Source organism: Argopecten irradians, chromosome 6 (genome assembly GCF_041381155.1).
Source record: "Argopecten irradians isolate NY chromosome 6, Ai_NY, whole genome shotgun sequence".
NCBI lineage: Eukaryota > Metazoa > Mollusca > Bivalvia > Pectinida > Pectinidae > Argopecten > Argopecten irradians.
Window position 1 is genome coordinate 44,963,128 of NC_091139.1, and position 19,582 is coordinate 44,982,709.

At 36.4% G+C, this 19,582-nt stretch overlaps 1 protein-coding gene across 1 annotated transcript in view; it reads right to left on the reverse strand.

Annotated features, from left to right (window-relative positions):
- Window positions 1-255: 255 nt before the first annotated feature.
- Window positions 256-19,582, reverse strand: part of LOC138326021 (uncharacterized) — a 28,246-nt gene continuing 8,919 nt past the window's right edge. Inside the window, exons 5-10 of the mRNA XM_069272116.1 lie at window positions 17,718-19,404; window positions 17,214-17,379; window positions 16,001-16,097; window positions 15,285-15,440; window positions 10,011-14,448; window positions 256-9,828 (exon numbers count right to left, since the gene is read on the reverse strand). Coding sequence (XP_069128217.1) covers window positions 6,658-9,828; window positions 10,011-14,448; window positions 15,285-15,440; window positions 16,001-16,097; window positions 17,214-17,379; window positions 17,718-19,404 — 9,715 coding nt within the window. The 3' untranslated portion in view covers window positions 256-6,657. The remainder of the gene's footprint in view (window positions 9,829-10,010; window positions 14,449-15,284; window positions 15,441-16,000; window positions 16,098-17,213; window positions 17,380-17,717; window positions 19,405-19,582) is intronic.

The window sequence follows — 19,582 nt, forward strand, 5'->3', positions numbered from 1 at the left end:
TTCATTGAAATTGCTTCAGCAGTTTTGGAAAAGTCGAAAATGTAAATTGTTCACGGGCATACGACGCACGACGGACGACGGACAAAAGGCGATTAGAATAGGTCACTTGAGACTTCGTATCAGGTGACCTAAAAAGTGAAATAAGTTATAAAATTAGGTTCTACTAATATGCTTTGTACAAAATTGAAAAGGATTTATTATCGATCTGAAAAGTCAAAATATATTTATTTTGTTACAAAGGCAACAAAAGAAAACTAGAAGAATGAATAAATTCTTTATTTCATCATTATTAGTTAAACATGTAAACACTAGAAAGTTTTCATATAAACTGGAATGATAATTAACAGCAAAGTTAATTGTTATCAATAAGATATCTCTCGTAAACAACAAATCAAATTCCGTCTTACAATTAAAATGTGATGTATAGTCCTTTATTAAGACACAAATATACTTTAATCACTGTTACATGAAGGTTAAATTGCATTTTCTATTTGTTCCCTTTGGATATCACAAACTTGTATAATAATGTGGATACAAAAATACTATAAAAGGTACCCTCTGTAATTGTATTACGAATATAAAGTATTGTTCTTTATATGTCAGCTGAAATTGTTGTTTTCTTTACTCAGGGACTTAAAATGTTGCATCAAACGTTAAGTTTCTCCATTTTAAGTAAAAACTTTTCGACGTTTAAAACAATGTTTCAATGGTTGTTGACCTGCATTGAAACTAAAAATGAAAGCATCATACTATACAGGCAGATCATCATTAAGAAAAAAAAAAGGTTTTGGCAATGGAAGTACATGTATGGTATGTGTGTCACATGAACTTGTAAACATACTAAGTAATTCTGTTCTAATACACATGCATTAACATTGGTAATTACGTAACGTGTACATACGAACTGAAGATAGACCATGATTATCATAGAGACAAAAAAGTGTTTGCATTAAATTGATATCTGTCACATGGACTTGTAAAGATTCTGAGTGTTCCAATATTACATACATGTAATTGAATGTCTCTTGTATCAAACAGTTTCTTTAAATTAAAACATACCTGTAAAATCGTATAGCGCTTAAAGACATATAACCCAGGTTAGACAGTATATTATTTGTTCCTACATCTATCAAACTGTGTCCCCTGCAGTCTACAAGCTAGTCCCTGTAGAACCTTTACAATAAGCACACTGACCTTACACATATATCGTTACAATAACTGGCTAAATATGCGATACAAGATTTACAGTAAATCAAATGTTATAAAAACAATTCACATATTGGATTTAGTTTGTCTTTAGTATTTGATATCACGATTAAAGCTATCGACGTTTAAGGACATGCCAGTTTTGATTTTAATAGTAGTAATTTTATTTTCTCGTTTGAAGTTGAAATTGCAAATATTTGAACAACAAAAATAAATCAAAGATATCACAACAGCAAAATGAAGCAGCATTACAGTTTCAATCCGAATCTGTTATTATCAACCTCCAATATCTTAGATAAGGCACACTACGATTTATGATAGTCTGATGGTCTACTTCCCATTACAACAAGTAGTCACACATTTTGACACTTTTTTTTTTATCTTTGTCATGCAGTAGAACACATATGTTTTAAGGTAATACATCATTTACATTAAGCGCATATTTGAAGCAGGCAATACTGATGAGAATGAAATTGATTTAGTTCATTTAAATGAATTATGGAAACATCAGTAGTTATATCCATTTATCCGTGTAGGTTCAAGAATGCTTTATTATAAAAATAATTGTAAAAATGTTTATATTAGAAAAAAACCTTTCAATTACATATTTTGATTGTTGATGCTTTTTCATGATAGAAAAAACCAATGTGAACAAAAGATTTATTCTTGTCATGATGACTTTTCCCAGTTTACTGTGAATTAACACATTATTTTCATGTACAATTTAATTATGCAAACTTCGAGGCCAAAGAAAATTCGAACTCAAATACAATTTTCAAAACAAGGCAGAATTCATCAAATAAACAACAAGCAATTAATTCTTAATAAGGCAGAAATTATAGTCCATACCGAAAACACGAAATGTGTTGGTTACAATAGATCTTATTTATCTATAATATAAGCTATACAATAAAAACATAATGATTTTTATTATTTTGTTATATACAAATATTGCTATTGATACAAAATTGTTAGCAGCATATATCAATCCACTTGGAAATCTAACAATACTATAGCATTATATACATATAAGGAAATTACCGATACGTCATCTGGCATATGTACATATAAGGAAATTACAGATACTTCATCTGGCGTGGACAAATGTATACTACATACAAAGATACAGGAATGGCTATATAATATGGAAATTATCAAACAACTTCAATCGTTTGAGTTTTAAGTTTAATAAATTTCGCATTACATGGCCACAAGTGTAAAATTAAATTTATCACATAACTTGTGTTGATGGGAATATACACAAAATTTATTTTCTACTTCGTTCTATATAAGACAATCGTGTGACGTTATATTTTGATTGTGATGTCATAATTAAGTGTAACTTTATTCATTACTGTTATTACACATGTGATATTTATGACATCGCCGTATGACATGGCTGAATGGATATGTTATTATTTGTTACTATTGACAAAAGCTCGCCTGGTAAAATTAAATTATTTTGTTGGCACCAACCAGACTTCACACTGTGTTCAAGACCAAGTACGCAATAATTCTATAAGTTTTACGATTGATCGGCCGACTTCGGGAAAACGACATCGACTTCATACGTATAAAGTAAAAACACATGAAGTCGATGTTATATAGTTATCATCGTGACGCAAACTTAGTACATTATTATCAATAAACGATGTAAAACGAATTAATTAAGTTTGTTTAAAAACAAAATAAAACAAAAATGTAAAATTACTGTTCTCATGTAACTCATGTTATCAGATTTACTACTTATGAAATAATCTCCGTAAACAAAATACATGTATTCGTTTAAGCGGACTTGAAATACTGTAGTGTTACTAAACGGTAATCAAAATGCAAGGAAGGGGATGATATGTATGTCAAAAATAATCAGTATTTTGTAAATCAAACAGGTTTTGTGTTTAGTGTATTGGGGAGGGGGACGAGGGGGAGCAAAGGACTCTTATATATTTAAGTAGATAACAATTTGTTAAAGTTTTGTGTTTAGTGTATTGGGGAGGGGGACGAGGGGGAGCAAAGGACTCTTATATATTTAAGTAGATAATAATATGTTAAAATATCCCACTCGCCCCTACACATACTTGACCCACTCTTTACATAGTCTAGTACTATTCTTCGCTACCTTGATTGTTTTTCTATCATTGCAGTAAGCATGTCCCGGTATGCAGTAGTTTAAAGCACCGACTATACCAATTTACTTTTTGAATGTTATAAAAATAAACATCAAAACATCACAGATAAGACACCAATAATGGTAAAACTAGGTTGAAGATAAAAATCACAGTGGCTTAGACAGATGACAGCATTACTGACTCAGAGTCAAACTTAAATATAATTATATATGAGTAAAGAGAAAAAGATTAAAAACAAACAAGAAAACAAAATAATAATAGTGGGTATATACAAATGTAAATTGTCTTTGTAATAAAAGGCATAGTTTTTGTATTTATGACTTTTCGAACACTTTTATTACTTTGTCGAATTTAATTATTTTCATAAAATATCTCTTAATAAAAAAATGTCATTCTATTGTGTTATTATGTTACTCCTTTACTGTATAACATAGAATAATCGTGGTGTAAAGACAATCCTTGTTTTCGTGGTTGGTATGGAACCATGCGTAATTACATATAAAATAAGTTAGGTAATTATATAAGTAATTACATCTAAAATAAATTAGGCAATTATATAGGTAACTACATCAGTAATTACATCTAAAATGAAATTAACAATGAACAATTATGCAGTACTAATATCTTAAATGGTTTATAGAACTTAGAGGGCTATTTGGGGCAATGTACCACAAAAGTATTTAAAAGTCAATTTCAACTTTGATTGGAGCTCACAATAAGAAATTTTAAACAGGGCCTTTTTTGGGGAGGGGATTTAGCCCTTAGACACTTAAAAATACAATCCATAAACAATTTCCCGTGGAAGTTTTCGTGGAAATCAATCGTCGTGAAAATCTTTCAAGCATAACTAGAGTAGAACAATACGAGTCTAAATCACGAAATCAAATCACCGTGAAATTGTCGTGTCATGCTTGAAATCGCGTATATAATTAACCGCGGGAAATAAGTTGGTTTATAGCATTCATTTCATTGAATACATCTGAATCAAAAGCGATTCGACCAGATTACCTTTGTTTTAATCATTAAAATTCGATTCAACGTTTCATTCTTCTATGAAAAAAGGGTAAGATATTTCTTTATCAGATTTACTGGTGAGCAAGGAGTAAACATATATAAATAGACAAAAGATAGAAGTTGATGATTCAACCTAAAAATTTTACAATCGAGGACATTATTGTTCTGCTTCTATACATTCATTAAGATATTTTATTTTTGTATCTATGTGCAATGTAATAATAATCAATTTATAACACACTCAGGCACATTCATTTAGATATTTTATCTACGTATTTATGTGCAATGTAATAATAATCAATTTCTGACACACTCAGACACATTCATTTCGATTTTCTTTCATAACAAACACGTCTTCCACACGATATGAATACATATATGTAATAATCATGAACATACATTTCATGTGTGTTATTGAGTAGTAAGGTTCATATAAGTAAAATTATTTGCAACAATATAATTTACAAAATAAAACGGTGTCAACCATAAATATATCACAGATCGGTTTAAGGTAAATTGGAGTTACTAGCAAACTTTCTACGACACTTTTTTGTTCACCTTTATTAAGACTATAAAGTATTTAATGTTGGTATTCCTTTAAGTAGATAATTTGTACAAAGTTGAGTTGCTTTCTAACTTAGGATAAAATTATTGGTTTAATAAAACATTTTGAAATGAAAGCAAAACATGGACTATATACAAACAATAGTATCCACACTATATTAGATACGGTAATGGGATGATTGCGTAGTATAACCTTAAATGGGTCATTGCGATAAGTAATTGTTCCCTTAGCTATAATCCCAGTCATAATTAAGTTCTGTGCTTACATTGTGCTAAAACTGCTAAACAATGTCATTTCCAAAAATAGAAGTTTCTACACAGTGAACAAAGGAGTAACCATACTAGCGTAGTAATAACTGCTTTTGTACATATGTGTGGATCAATAAATGAATAGGAACCGAGCTAACAGCAATATGGAAATTTTAATGATGTTATCTATGTTAAAACTTTAGTTGCAACTATTATTGGTATATGTGAGATGATGTTACAAATTACATTTTTAAAAACTTGGCACTGATAATGAAAAATAAACAATCCAAAAAGGGTGCTGTAAACAAATTGAAATGAAAAAAATAATAATAAGATATCGATTAATGCGTCATAGTGCAATCCTCTTTGTGTGCGTCATTTAAATCATATGGTATCATATGGTTTTCAAACCGCATTAATCCAAAAATATATGAGAATACATTATTGTACATTTATATACAAACTATTACCATATCTTACATTATTGTACATTTATATACTATTACCATATCTTACATTATTGTACATTTATATACTATTACCATATCTTACATTATTTTACATTCATATACTATTACCATATCTTACATTATTGTACATTTATATACTATTACCATATCTTACATTATTTTACATTCATATACTATTACCATATCTTACATTATTGTACATTCATATACTATTACCATATCTTACATTATTGTACATTTATATACTATTACCATATCTTACATTATTTTACATTTATATACTATTACCATATCTTACATTATTGTACATTCATATACTATTACCATATCTTACATTATTGTAAACGACGTTATCTTTGCGGTGTCTTTATACCAAAGGACGTTTCCGCGAAGAAATAATTTTGCGACGTAATCTTGTCTTTCTACTTTACCTGTATTGAAAATTTTGCAATATTGTGGAGGATGAAACTCACTTTATCCTCAAGTGTACAGTAAATTCTACTGTAAAGAGTCGTTTCAACTGAGGAAAACGGGCTTGCTGAATGTTTTAATATTATTGTTTGATAAATGTAACGTTATGTTACTAAATTTATATCGATCCTTGTTTTTGGATGTAAAAATGCAAATAAAAATGTATTTTATTGTATTGTATTTTCAGTTTCGCGGCGATTTAGTTAAGCGATTTCTCGTAGCCCGCGAAATCCACGAAATTTTATCGAACACGGAAATAGAATGGTTTATATTAGTTTGTAACCGATATGATAATCTACGATATTTACATATATACATGTCGATAACAGAATATTATGCATTCAGTATGCAGATCAAATAGTGAAAGGATACACCATCTTAGTTGGAATGTGTCGTGACACCTGGTCCAATTTCATTTGTTGATGAAAACGTACTGTCTTGGTGGAACGAAGCCAGAGCAAAGGTCAACATATGATAAAATTCATCAACTGGTATAAATTTATAGTTTGATAATAAAGTTCCTTTCTAGTTATTCAGCTGCAGATCGAATTTCACTAGTTAATGATCATTTCCTGTCCGGGCGGAATTATGACATGAGGTGTCACCATCCTCAGATAACTGCCACACATGTTACACCGTGAGCGTAAACGAACGCGCCGAGAACTATCCATACACGTTAGTCTGATGCACTGGGCGAGTTTGTTTCCGTTCAAAAAATTAATACTTAATGGATATCGAGGTTTCCTAAATGATCGCGTTCTCGTATTAATGAGGTAATCCACATTTTCCACGGCCTTGACCTTTATGCCATTTTGAATATCAAGTGTTCTCTGATGTGTCACCTTTTTGTCGTATATTCCCATCACATGACAATGGGAGTCATGCTCAGCTAGGACCATTACAGTCCCGGACTTTTGGATCTGAAGTGTGTTTCCAGTTATCATCGTTTCTTTGGAGACTTCCTTAGTCCCGCAGAAGTATGTATTTATAGATCTCTCAACTAAAGTATCACCGTATAACAACTTTATCTGCCCCATGCGATCTGATTTCTCTTCATTGTTATAAAATGAAAAGTGATCCTTCGGAGGACGAGGTATGGGAGGCAACTCGTCTTCGCTCTTCCACTTGATTTGGATTGCTTGCTGACTGTCATCCATCACAACCTGGTGTGGTTTTACGTTAATTGGCTTTTTATCGACTTTAGTCGATATCTGTATTGTGAAATAACTAGTATCGCACATGGTTTCCAGTAGGATTCCTTGTCTGTTGGCAACTGTTACCGCCATTGTGTTTTCTTCTTTAGATGTAAAGTAGCCACCAGAACCTTGGTACTGCAGCACAAGAGACGGACTTCTGTGACTTTTGAGGGCAGACATAAGAAGTAAGCCTATGTTTGCACTCATGTCCTCTGGTGATAAAGAGAAGATCAACCAACCATCCTCAAAGTCTACTGTTGTAACGTTGGATTCAGCGAGAGCGAACTGAAAGTCCACAAAACATGCTGCTAATTGTTCCTTTCCATCGGCAGTGTTCATGATATCCCCCAAACAAGACAAAAGTCTTTGCAGGACATATTCTACGTAGCACAAGTCAGGACGTGTTGGTCTAGGGCCGTCATATTGCTTTTTTCTCCATTTGTCTTTTTCAGGATTTTTGGCAATGCCCTTTTCTATGAATAATTTTACTTCCACTTCCAGAAGGTGAATTACTGATATTAAGAGGGTTTCTTGGAATCGACCAATGTTCTGAAAAGCGGAATATGCTATAGTCAAAGCGCTTCCTGTCCTAAGATGTAGCTGTGGCTGGTCTTTCTCCTTTGGTCGTATTATCCGTAAAACAGAAGCGTCCGGTTTGAAGTCGTCGGGGAGTTTTGCCATATTAAGACTAGATATCTTCATGAGTGATTTGCTGGACGCCTTGTGACTACTTTGTATCATATGACACGGTAAGCGTTTATCGCTGAACACACTGTCAAGTGTTTCTCCAACATTTCTGATGATTCGTTCAATCTTCCGTTCGTTGTCCTCCTTGTCAGCGGGTTTAATTTCCGACAACTCGTCCCAGTTGACCACAATGTGTTGTATGTGTTGCACTCCATACAAACAGTTGGTTCTGTACAAAGAGTCATACAGGACAGGAATCGAGGTAGATGTGCTGCTGAGCCCGATATCCTGAATGAGAGTGGGGAATAATTTGACGAACAGCCGTTCAGGTCCAAACAAATCCAAGATGTCAAGCATATCATGGCCCATTACCGCTTTAGTTGGCAGTTTGCCAAGTGCTCGCATCAGCGCATTTTGGTCTACAATCTCGTACATAGTTTGGTTGCATGACGCAAAACGGATATGTTGGATGCTATCTGTATGACCTCTGTCTATCAACCGGCTTGTTGTGTTCATAAATTCATAACAGTTAGACCCTACAGCTTTGTTGTCAATGTCTTCTTGTGATAGCTTCTCCATCTTGAAGTGTTTAGCATAGGAGGCATATTCCAAACACTTATCATTAGGACCATTTTCGTATGTTCGTCTGACGATTCCTTTGTTTTGTTTGACCGCCTTTCCGTTTCTTTTCGTGTAATCTTTCCACATCCCAGATGGCACGTCTAGCTTTTGTGCGTATAAAGAAAATGATGTGTGTATACCAGAAAACAGCTGGTACATAGCTTCTGCATAAGCAAAGATTACGTGATTTAGGAATTGCTTCGCTGATTGCCGTATAAGATCATGCGGATGGGCCATCTCTCTTCTGCACTTTAAAAATAACGGGGCGAGTACTCTTTTTTCATCAAACAGAATATCGATATTGATGCCAAACCTGTCTTGAGCGGTTGTTTTAGATTCTGCAATATGTTTCTCAATCAGTGAATGAGTATCTTTTAGCCAATTTCCAGAAGTTAGTTGCTTGTCTTCTAGGTCTCCCAGTTTTGCGGCCGTTCTGCTATCTTCAACCATCCAGGTTTTCTTTGCAGTCTGGTGAACATATACGGAGGCGGTCATTGATTTCCCATGGGTATCGAGACTAATGCCGGTGTAAAGAGTGGATGCGGAATTCTTTACTGTGACACGATTGTTGTCCACCGTCAGACGCAACATAGCTTCGGTCTCGTAAGCCATAGCTTGCAACTCTCGTGCTATCCCGTGACCTACCAATTCCATAAATGCCTTTTCATCGGTAGTTTGGAATGAACCCCATTCTACTTCAAGAGTGACACGTCGTTTCCTTCGGTTTTTGTATAATTCTACGTGTGAAGCTTTGTCAAGTGGCGAGAAATTTGAGAATCTATAGATACTATCACAAAAAGCAACACACGCTGTTCGGTACCGATTCAAATGGAACCAAAGTGGGAATACGGACCTGTCATATTTCATAGTTGATCTTTCTATGGAAAAACACCACAAACAGTTCGTGTCTGTATGAGTCGTCCGTGACTTCTTTTGTCCGTCGTGGGCAGAAATACTGTCGACGAATGTGATAGTTATAAATTTCATCCCAGCCACTGGTTTCAATGCAAGTTTAACAGTGTCTTTGTTGAACAAGTATTTGATGGTATCCTTTATTTCTACACAATCGTTCAGTACATCTTGTAGTCCTCCCAGCTTGTTGTTAAAATTGTCTCCGGTCAGTGCCTTTAGGATTGTTTCAGATCCGCTTGTTCGCTTGCGTGCGTCGATTGAACTCCAATCTACCCGAAGTTTCACTGGCATTTCAAATTCATTCGATATCTACAAAGAAAGAAGAATCAATCAAAATTTAGATATACATTATGTACCTAGTAAACTGTTAATTGGGAAAAAATCAAGCAATATGTATATAATATCGAAAATTAATTGCACATCATATTATTTTTAAACAACATTAGATAGATAATATACAGATGTAAAATGATGCATGAAAAAAGAAATACCTGTGACTCCATTTCAGGTATGATGTCGTTTTGGATAACGTCCCTCAATGAAGCCTCTTTAGATCGTATCATGAATCCAGGGTCATGCTGCAATACAGGCGTCTCGCTGTGAACAGCTACAGCAATGCTGTCAATCAACATTCCATTCGTCTCGACGTTCGTCTTTGGATGATCTGACGATCCGGGAGGAAGACATGCGACTTTGATGGCGTTGACGGTTGTTACCTTAGCATCGTCGATATTCAGGGAGTCATATACATGACCAAGTACCTGGCTAGAGGCAATGAAACAGCTGATCCAAATATCCCCTTTTTCTTTGAAGTACGGATATTTCTTGAAGCTTTCTTTATCAGGAACAAACTTTTTGCCATTGACTGTTTCGGGAAGGAGTTTGTCAAGAGTTATTTTTTCTTCAATGTAGGACTTGATTGACTTTGTTTCATCAAGAGAAAGCCAGACATCAGGAAGTGTCAACCGCTTATTCTGTTCAATATCGTCAATATCCTTTACCCACAGTTCGCTTCCGGGGATCTGCTCCCCCATCAACCATATAATCTTCTGTGGAATGGCCTCAATCACTTGGTGAAATAAATCAAACGGCTCTGCGCGTCCCGATGTTTCTAGTAACTTCAGCAATCGAACTCCCAAAGCAGTCTGTCCGAATGCTATTGCAGATTCGCTTATGGAATTCGTCAAGGCGGCATTTGTTATCAGAGAAGTAAATCGCTCTTTGCAGCGATCAATTAGATATGTTTTTCCATCAACTGCAGCAGTTTCAAAAACAGTCAAGGCTTGGTCATCGTTCAGTTGCGGTATAAATTTGACAGCTAACGCATTGAACCCAGATCGGACAGCTTTCTTTGCAGCCTCAAATGGATCCGTAATCGATCGAAGAGTTAGCCATTGCATTGTTTCTTCATTTGCTTTGTAACCCATTGCGAAAAGTGCGGATTGCACGAGTTTGCTGTTCAGTCCACCTAAAGCACTAACGTAGTGAATTTTGTGAACTTGGTAAGACTTGTTGTCTTCATGTACTGTGCACACATGTCGAATTTCATAAGGTATTTGGCTTAGTCTTCTGGAGGAACGCTTTGAGTATGCTAGTCTAAACGGTATATGTTCAAAAACGTATCCTCTATTGTTCTTCTTTTGAAAGATAATTCTGGCATTTTCCTCCTCTTCTATGGCATTTGCAGTCGTTTCGGATTCACCATTGAGGTAGGTTTTAGACCAGCCAATGCAACTATCTAACAAACAGTCGACACATCCGTAGTCGATACGATTACCCCCATGTCTTTCGTGAGACGATGAGAGTGATTTCAGTTTGTTGTTTGTCAGTATCCTGAATGTTCGATGGAGACCTAAGGCGACAGCAATGGCAACAGGAGTTACTTTTTGCCTGTCTTCTTCAAACATCAGTTTTCCATCTGTTTTGTCATTGACATATTTTGTGATTGAAACGTTTTCAGTCTTAACTGCTATATGGAGTATGCATTCCAGCGAAAAGGTTTCTCTCCATGTTGAACATGTTTCCTTTTCCATTAAAATCTCAACTCCTTCCATGTTCTGAGAGTATACAGCCCATCCCAGTGGCGTAAGACCGTTTCCGCGTTTCCTGTGTGGTGACCCTTTCAGGTGCCCATCCATCAGAAGGAGTGATTGTAGGTTATGTTTACCGTCGGTCGGGGTTTGTAATACGTCACACAGAGCTTTCAATGCTTTGTTGCATTTACATGATGCAGCTAAGTTGAAGTATTCAATACACTTCTGTGGTTCTTCCTCTGCCATACGAATGAACTCCTTGGACGACCATCTAATAATGTTTTCAGACGCATGATCATCGGACCGCAAAAGTAGATTTTTAAGAGTAAGCTTTCTTTGAGCAAAAACATGGGGCGAGACGATCATTTGACTATCACTTTGTTGAATAAGAGAGTTTTCAATCAGAATGCACCTCAGCCAGCCTTCACATTCATGAGCTTGTTGTCGCAGAGTTTGTCTGGAACCTTGGAATAATTTCGGGCGTCCCATAGAGTTTGCATAGTCTTTTGGAGTCAGTCCATGTATATCGGTTTTGTCCAGCGCTGATGGATGCCTTTCTGTAATGATTGCTGCCAACTTTTCCATTCCATAGTAACCACAATAATGTAACGGCGACATATTGAACCTATCAGACGTGGTCTCGTTTGCTGATTGCTTTTCGATAAGATATATACAGAGATCTTCATGACCCCTACTTGATGCTGTTTGCAACATGGAATCCCAGTCTCTCTGAAGAACAATTTGATTTTTTGCCATTGAAAAAAATTGAGCCATCTGATGAACGATGCCAGGACAACCCGTCCTTCCACTCTCCTTGATACATTCTTCAACTACAAGGTTTGTCAGAAAGTCCCTTTCAGTTTTTAATACACTTAAGATTTCTTTAAGTGTTTTCTCTGACTTTCCGTAAAATACATAATGTAAAATGTTCCATGATTGTTTATGGCGATCTCCAAGAATATCACGGATTGGGTATTCATCCATGGCGCCGACGGTCGGTACGTTGTGTCGTAGTAAGTACTTCACAACATCAGTTTTGCCTGCTCTACAAGCTAAACACAGATACGCAGTAAAGCAAGACTTCTGATCAGCTGTCATCCTTGGTATGTGGAGTTTGTCCAATATTGACCTAAGGAACGGAAGTTGGCCGCGCTCTGCACCGGTAGCAAGAATCGAATGCCATTCGTCGCTGAGACTCCCTTCTGTTTCGAATGTTTGGAACAATGCATGTTCAAGGAAGACCCACAGGTTCTTTTGCACTGCTAACGTTCCTATTCCTGGTGTCAAATTAAGGCTACATCGGCTCATCATTTCTTTCAAGCACTTGTCGATTCTTGACTGGTTGACTGCCTTACCATGCATCCGTTCATCTTCTGGACTAGTGAATATGAATATGCAATCGACGATGGAATATTTGGACAGTATCGGTTTTTCCATAAGAGTCTTTGCAGTGTTGTTATCAAGGAGTTCTTTCAGTACCCATGGTTTCTGCATCATCACGAGGGATAGTAAGGTAATTGAGTCGAGTTCTTTGACGTTATCCAGTAACAGAGTCAGCAGCAGTTTGGCGTAGTTCTCTGATAAAATATTAGTATTTTCAGCGTTCATGTACAGCAAAGAATCTAGGGAATGCCACTTCAATAACATGTTACGTAAACAATTGATTTGTTCCGCCACTTGTTCGACGTTTTCTACTCCGTCAACCTGCAAACAGCGTTTCAATGTCGTCTCTTTCTGCGGCCAGTTGCTGATAAACTCATCCCAGCGGAAGGGAGAAAGCTTCAATTGGTGTGATTTAAGGTCTCCCAAACTTAGATTACTGAGAAGTTCAAACAGGTTTTTGTCGCCAAAAATGTACCCAAGAAGCTGAGAAAATGATCGATGAAGTTTATTATTCTTCTCTGAATAAGCAATTTTCCAAATGAAGGGCTTTAATGAATTAGTCGCTATTTCAGAAGACATGTGTCCTCTCAGTAAATCCATCACTGCTTCGTTTCCTCCTATAACTGCATAGGCAAATGGAAAGTAACCCTCGCCATCCTTTCGTTTAGAAGCACTTGGCTGCATTCTTATGATCTCTTTAACAAGGTCACAATTTCCGATACCACAAGCAGCGTGTATGATGTCACATCCTGCTGCATCTGCCAGCTGTGAAAGTCTAACAAGTCGTTTTACAGCAACTTTATCCGGGTCTTGCTTCGCTAAAAGCCGTGGAGTGGGAGCATCCTCGACTGATTTGGTGGTTGTTTCAGAAACGGCGTCCTTTTTCTGATGGAAGAATGTGCTTGCTGGAGCAAAACACAAGGAAATTTCTGTTGAGTCGTTTCTCGATTCGGGAAAGGTGCGAACACCATTTAATTGACTCCCATTTTTGCGCTTGAGCTCATGTCCACGTTTTTGTTTACACGGTCGGATAATCTCAAAGTCAGGTATTGATCTATCTGTATATCCGTTTGCATCAAAGATGAGCAAAAGTGTTGCCGTTGACCAGTGTTTGTTTGCAAGTGCATACCAAAGAGCGGAGGCATCAGCTGAATCACGCTTGTTAATAACTTCTTTTCTAGAATCGTCCGTTAGTAGACGCTTCAGGATGATTTCTAGACCATGTGTATGTCCAATCTGTGACAGGTAGTGTAAAATTGTCATACCATGTTTGTCAGTTTGCCTGCATATTTCTAACCACTTTTTATCATCGGCAATTAACGCATCCAGTTGTTTCAATGTGCTATCTACAAGCTTTGAGTCAGACCGCCTCGTAGTGATTTGAAGTACGATCGAAAGGCCCAATACCACGGTAGAGAAATTCTCTGCAGTGGAGGAAGATATATACTTCCCAGAAGTCTCCACTATTGACTTGCATAGCTCCCTAGTTACCTCCAAAGGCCATTTGAGTCTTCTAGAAAAAAAAAAAAAAAAAAAACCATCATTATTTATGGATGTGAATAGACTATTGAACTAATATTAAAACTCTATAAACAATAGTCCTCCCGAAGGAGAAAAATAATAATTTAAGCTATATTAGAAAAAACTATTTCTTATACAAGAATTCCTTTTCTGTTCTAACTGGCAAAGCATAGACTGATGTGTCTATACTTTAATGATATTTATGAATCTGTTTTATAAGGCAATGGCATCGACGTTTATAGGAGGAGAACAACGGAATATCAAAAACATTTGTCAGATTCAAAACTCAACATCAATGTACTAACACAGATTATTAGGAATCGCAGTAAGACAAAGACTATGGGAATGTTTGATGGTCGATAACAGTCGGGATTACTTGTTCTTATGGAAATTGAGTTAGAGTTGTTCAGGCTTGATTTGACTTTAGATTTCGTTTCTTCACCTATTCCTTATCGGATGTAAGGCTGGGAGTTGTCATGGAAACAGAGAGTGCCTACATTGCTGTATCACCTTGCCATCATGAAATAGTCTTTAGTTTAGAATGTAACGTTGCAAAAAGTGATGTCATTTCTATTGGCTAAATTTAAACTTAAGTCTAAGATTGTTTCATGATCCTGGAGCCTTTTTCTATTTTCATTTGACATTTTGTAAAAAATTCCGAAGACATCTAGACGGGATATATGATAAATCAGTTTCTATTCGGATTACGGTTAAGCTATATTATTACCCATTCACAGATGCCGTATTCATATAACTAATTATACCTGTAGCGTTACTAATTTAATGAGAAAAATTTACACAATACGATAGTTTGTACATAGATCTTACCTGTTTTTATCGATACCCTGTAGCATTGGTACGACGGCCTCCCCACCTGATACCGTACATAGGTACTCAGCGACGGACCAGACCTGTGACTGGAGAGCGGCACCAAGAGGTGTTTCTCCGTACTCAGTGGTGTAGGAGGCCTTTACTTTGTCGCTCCTACAAGTACAGTTTGAAGTTACCTGAGTTGCCTTGGTATTGTGTCGTGCAAAGGCAATAGTTTGGTATAGCAAAATCAAAATCCACTCAGTTAGAAATTGACGGAGAAAGTGGTCACAATAAATATGTAATATCAATAATTGTTATTTTTTCTGAATAATTCAATTAATTTCCAATGCCCCGTGTTCATTATTTGCCAATATCTATTTTAGGATGTAATCTACACATCAATAAAGGTATAAAAATAGAAGTAGATCATCTTGCCATGACAAGATTTTCAAATGTCATACTGAGTGACTACTAGAGTGCGAATTAGTTTTGATATGGTATACACAATATGTTCAGACTCTATATAATGCATGTCACGTACTGCAAACAAATTAATTCTGCGATCGAATTTAGCGTATTTCGTGATCAGACATATATCCCCATGAATTCGCCATGGATTCGAACGTGACCGCAAACAACATATCTCACCAAAGAATCAAAATTCCGAAACTAATCGCCGAAGTTAAGTGGCCATGACAATTAGAATGTTTAAGGTATTAATGATGATTTACCTCCCACACAGGTCCTTGGCTATCTTCAGTCTGAGTTTCTCAGTGGCCACCGTCTTACCATGGACTGTGTGGATTCTGTCCATCCAAATGTGCATAGCTGTGTAAAGCCAAATAACAAAGCATTAAACGTCTACATAATTCAAAGTACCATGTTTTGATGACTTTAATTTTGGAATCATTAGTAAGTGACAAGTATATAGGTTTATATAATAAACTCGAATTCAAATAAATGTATGTATTAGGAATTGTGGAGACTCCGGCTATCTTAAATTGTCGAGCTCACTTAATTTGCCTACTCGAATGGCTCGTTTTACCAAGGTCCAGATGCCTGGCTATAACTTTATAATCGTTGGCTTTGGTAAAAAATAAAAATGCTTCAGGATGGATTACGTATCATCTGTTAAAGACTATTACTATTATAATATATAGAGGGAAATGGAGTGACCCTAACATAAAGCCTTGGGATACTCCTGTTATTACACCTAGAGAGAGGGTTATTCAAAGTTATGTTTTCACCATATAAACAATTCTTCTTGAAAAACTATCAAAACTGTATAATCAAAAGCAAAGTAGAGCTAGTTATGAGACGTGTTGCTGAATGTGTTATTCCATATCCATACAAATGTATGTCTAACATGGCTTCCTATATATCTGCGATAATTTTTCGATCTCTGCAATCATGTTTCATTTTATTCAAGTTTTAAGCTTTGTGTATGTAAATGCCATCATATAAACTATTCATAAACTTGTCTGCATTTTTCTGGGTTTGAAATAGAAATACCTTATACTCGATTTACATGATCAATTCGGAAACCCATGAATGAGCCGTGGATTACTTAAAGGTGCTCCACCGCTGACAAATGTTTTTTTTACTATTAAAAACAGGACCAGACGATTTAGTAATTTTCTTCAGTTACAAAAGTTACTTACTTTACCACCATTGAAAAGTTTGAGTTTCATATTTTACTTCAAGTTAAGAATATAAAAAATAATTAATTGCATCCCGAAAAAATTCAGTGGCACTATATCCTATATGGAATGAAGTACTGATTGGTAATGCACCAAAGGCAAAATAAATATATTTTGTGTTAATTAGAAATATATATATACACGGTTAAACACCAATTATTGTTCGAATGATGAACATCATTTATGCTCTGCTGACGGTGGAGCATCTTTAACAAATTATTAAAATCAAAATGAAGTCACTTACATTTGTGTTTGTCTTGGGCACAACAGGCCATGAGAGTGTCATTGTCTACATCAGCCTCGTTATCGATAAGGAACTTGAACACAGGCCAGTTCCCACACGCTGCTGCCACATCGACTGGCTTTATGCCGTCTGCTGACTTTTTGTTGATATCCACATCCGTGCCACACTGAAAGCAGATTATTGGTAAGTCAAACCTGTCCTCAACGTCCGCGAACGGACAAAGACAAATATGTTTTCATAGTTAAGTGGTCCTCAGATCAGTGGTGTGATACAGAGGTGGTAGCTAAGGTACCTTGTCTGAATACATCTAAACCGGTTGGGAATAATTGAATGCATGTTAAATATTCATTGCGAAAAAAGGATTGCCATACTAAATTAGATATCTGCAAGTTTTTGAAATGACGGTATAAAGATAACTTGTACATACGGAATACGCTTCATTGTGAAATTGAAGGCTACAAAGTTGATTTTAAATGTAGCAGAAATATATCCAAGAATACAGACCTTAACAAGTTCCTTCACAAGATCCACGTTGTCCAGCGCACATATCATGTGGAGGGGAGTGAGGCCTTCCGGGATATCAAAACACCCACCGTTGTTAGATAGAGTACAGCACGTTCGGATGAATCTGCCCATGTAATTCTGACGCCTTTGTATTGTGAAGAGTCTACCATCCACATACTGTAGAACACCCAACATGTTCGGCAACATTTGAACCAATTTGTAAATGTCAGGTCTTCCCTTTCGTTGCAGAGGCATTAAATGTGTGATGTAAACGATTTTCTGGAGGAAGGGATCTTGTATTTTTTCTACAGCTGCCCTCGATTCTTCGTCCATGTCATCTAAAGGCACCGAATCTTTATCGAATTCTTTCAACCCATGTTGCAGCAGAAGCTGGAGAATTATGTTTGGAGCATCCTCTGAGCATGCCAGCAGCAGCATATACTCGATAAAGGGTGGTTCGTGCATGTGTTTCACTTTCCGATTATACATCCGTTTTTTGAAGGAGTGCTGAAATCGACATTGCGTCACACCCATTGCGCATTTCCATATTGTTTGAGCTTCCTTTTGTAAAATACGCTCCGCCACCTTATAGAATTTCCTCTCCATAGCTTTCAGCAGACATTCGCAGCAACCATGTAAGAACTGGTCCGGGTTATCATTGTTTGAATGTGTGTAATAGAAAACTTTGCCGAGATTTATACCCTCATCTAACAGCTGACAGGCATTGGCTTCTATCTTGTCCTTGGATAATATTCTCCTCTTTCGATCGTAGTCACCGGACATGATCTTGCCGAGCGATGTGACCTCCTGGAATGTCTGTTTCGGTATGTCGAACTGTAGATAGCGCCTGTTGGCCGGGTGATCTGTTAAAATTCCCTGTGTGTTTTGTTCCAGCATTTCAGGATATAGTTTTGCTAAAAGTTTAATCATATCCGAAGTGATATTTGGGCTTCGGCAAGCTATATCTAGCAATATACGTTCATCTATTTCTTCCTCTTCTCTAGGTTCATCATCGTCGTCGTCAGCATCATCGTCGTTTCTCTGTGAATTGGCTTTCTTATTAATTGTCTCAATCATTGAGTGTTGTCCCTTGTATGCTGCTATCAATAAAGCCACTGAGTTATTCTTTCCGGTGGATTTGTCTAAAACCAATTTAAATAAGTCTTCATCGTTGTTTCTAACAACAACTTCCAAAGGTTTATAACCTTTCAGGTAACATTGCCTGTAGCAGAATTTACCTTTCTCAACTGTGCAGCCGTCGTGATTGACTTTTCCAGTCTCCAACCTCTTGTCGACAAAATGTCCTTTCGCAATCAGCGAGGTTAGTAGAACTTTTCTTGTAGTGTCGTTCTTCTTCTTCTTTTGAAGCAGGACTCGGTAGACCAGTCCTGGGTTAGGCTCTGGAGGCAGCAGCTCCAGCAAGGTCTGGACAAGTTTCACAGCTCCTTGGTCGATGGCAAGTTCTATCAAAGTCCGACCCAGATTGTCGGTTTCGTTGATGTATTCTGGGTTAAATTTCAACAGTTTCTTTAGCAACGCAGCTTTTCCCGTTTTTACTGCGTTGAAAACTGGCGATATGATGTCTTGTTTAAAGGCATAATGGTGTTTAAAAGCTTTAAATGCTACGCTGCGTATTTCTCCCTCTCCTTCATGCCGTCTTATTGCGGCTAATGTACATCGATGAGGTCTGAAGAAAAGAGAAAAATACTATTAAAATAATACTCATAGAAGTTGTCTATTTATCATGAATGACAACTATTTACTACCTAAAACGCTTCAAAATAAAGTTACCGTAGCTACAAGCATTTGTTAAGCGCAAAAGTAACATGATGCTTTAATTTGAAAAAAAAGTGTTGCAATATTCC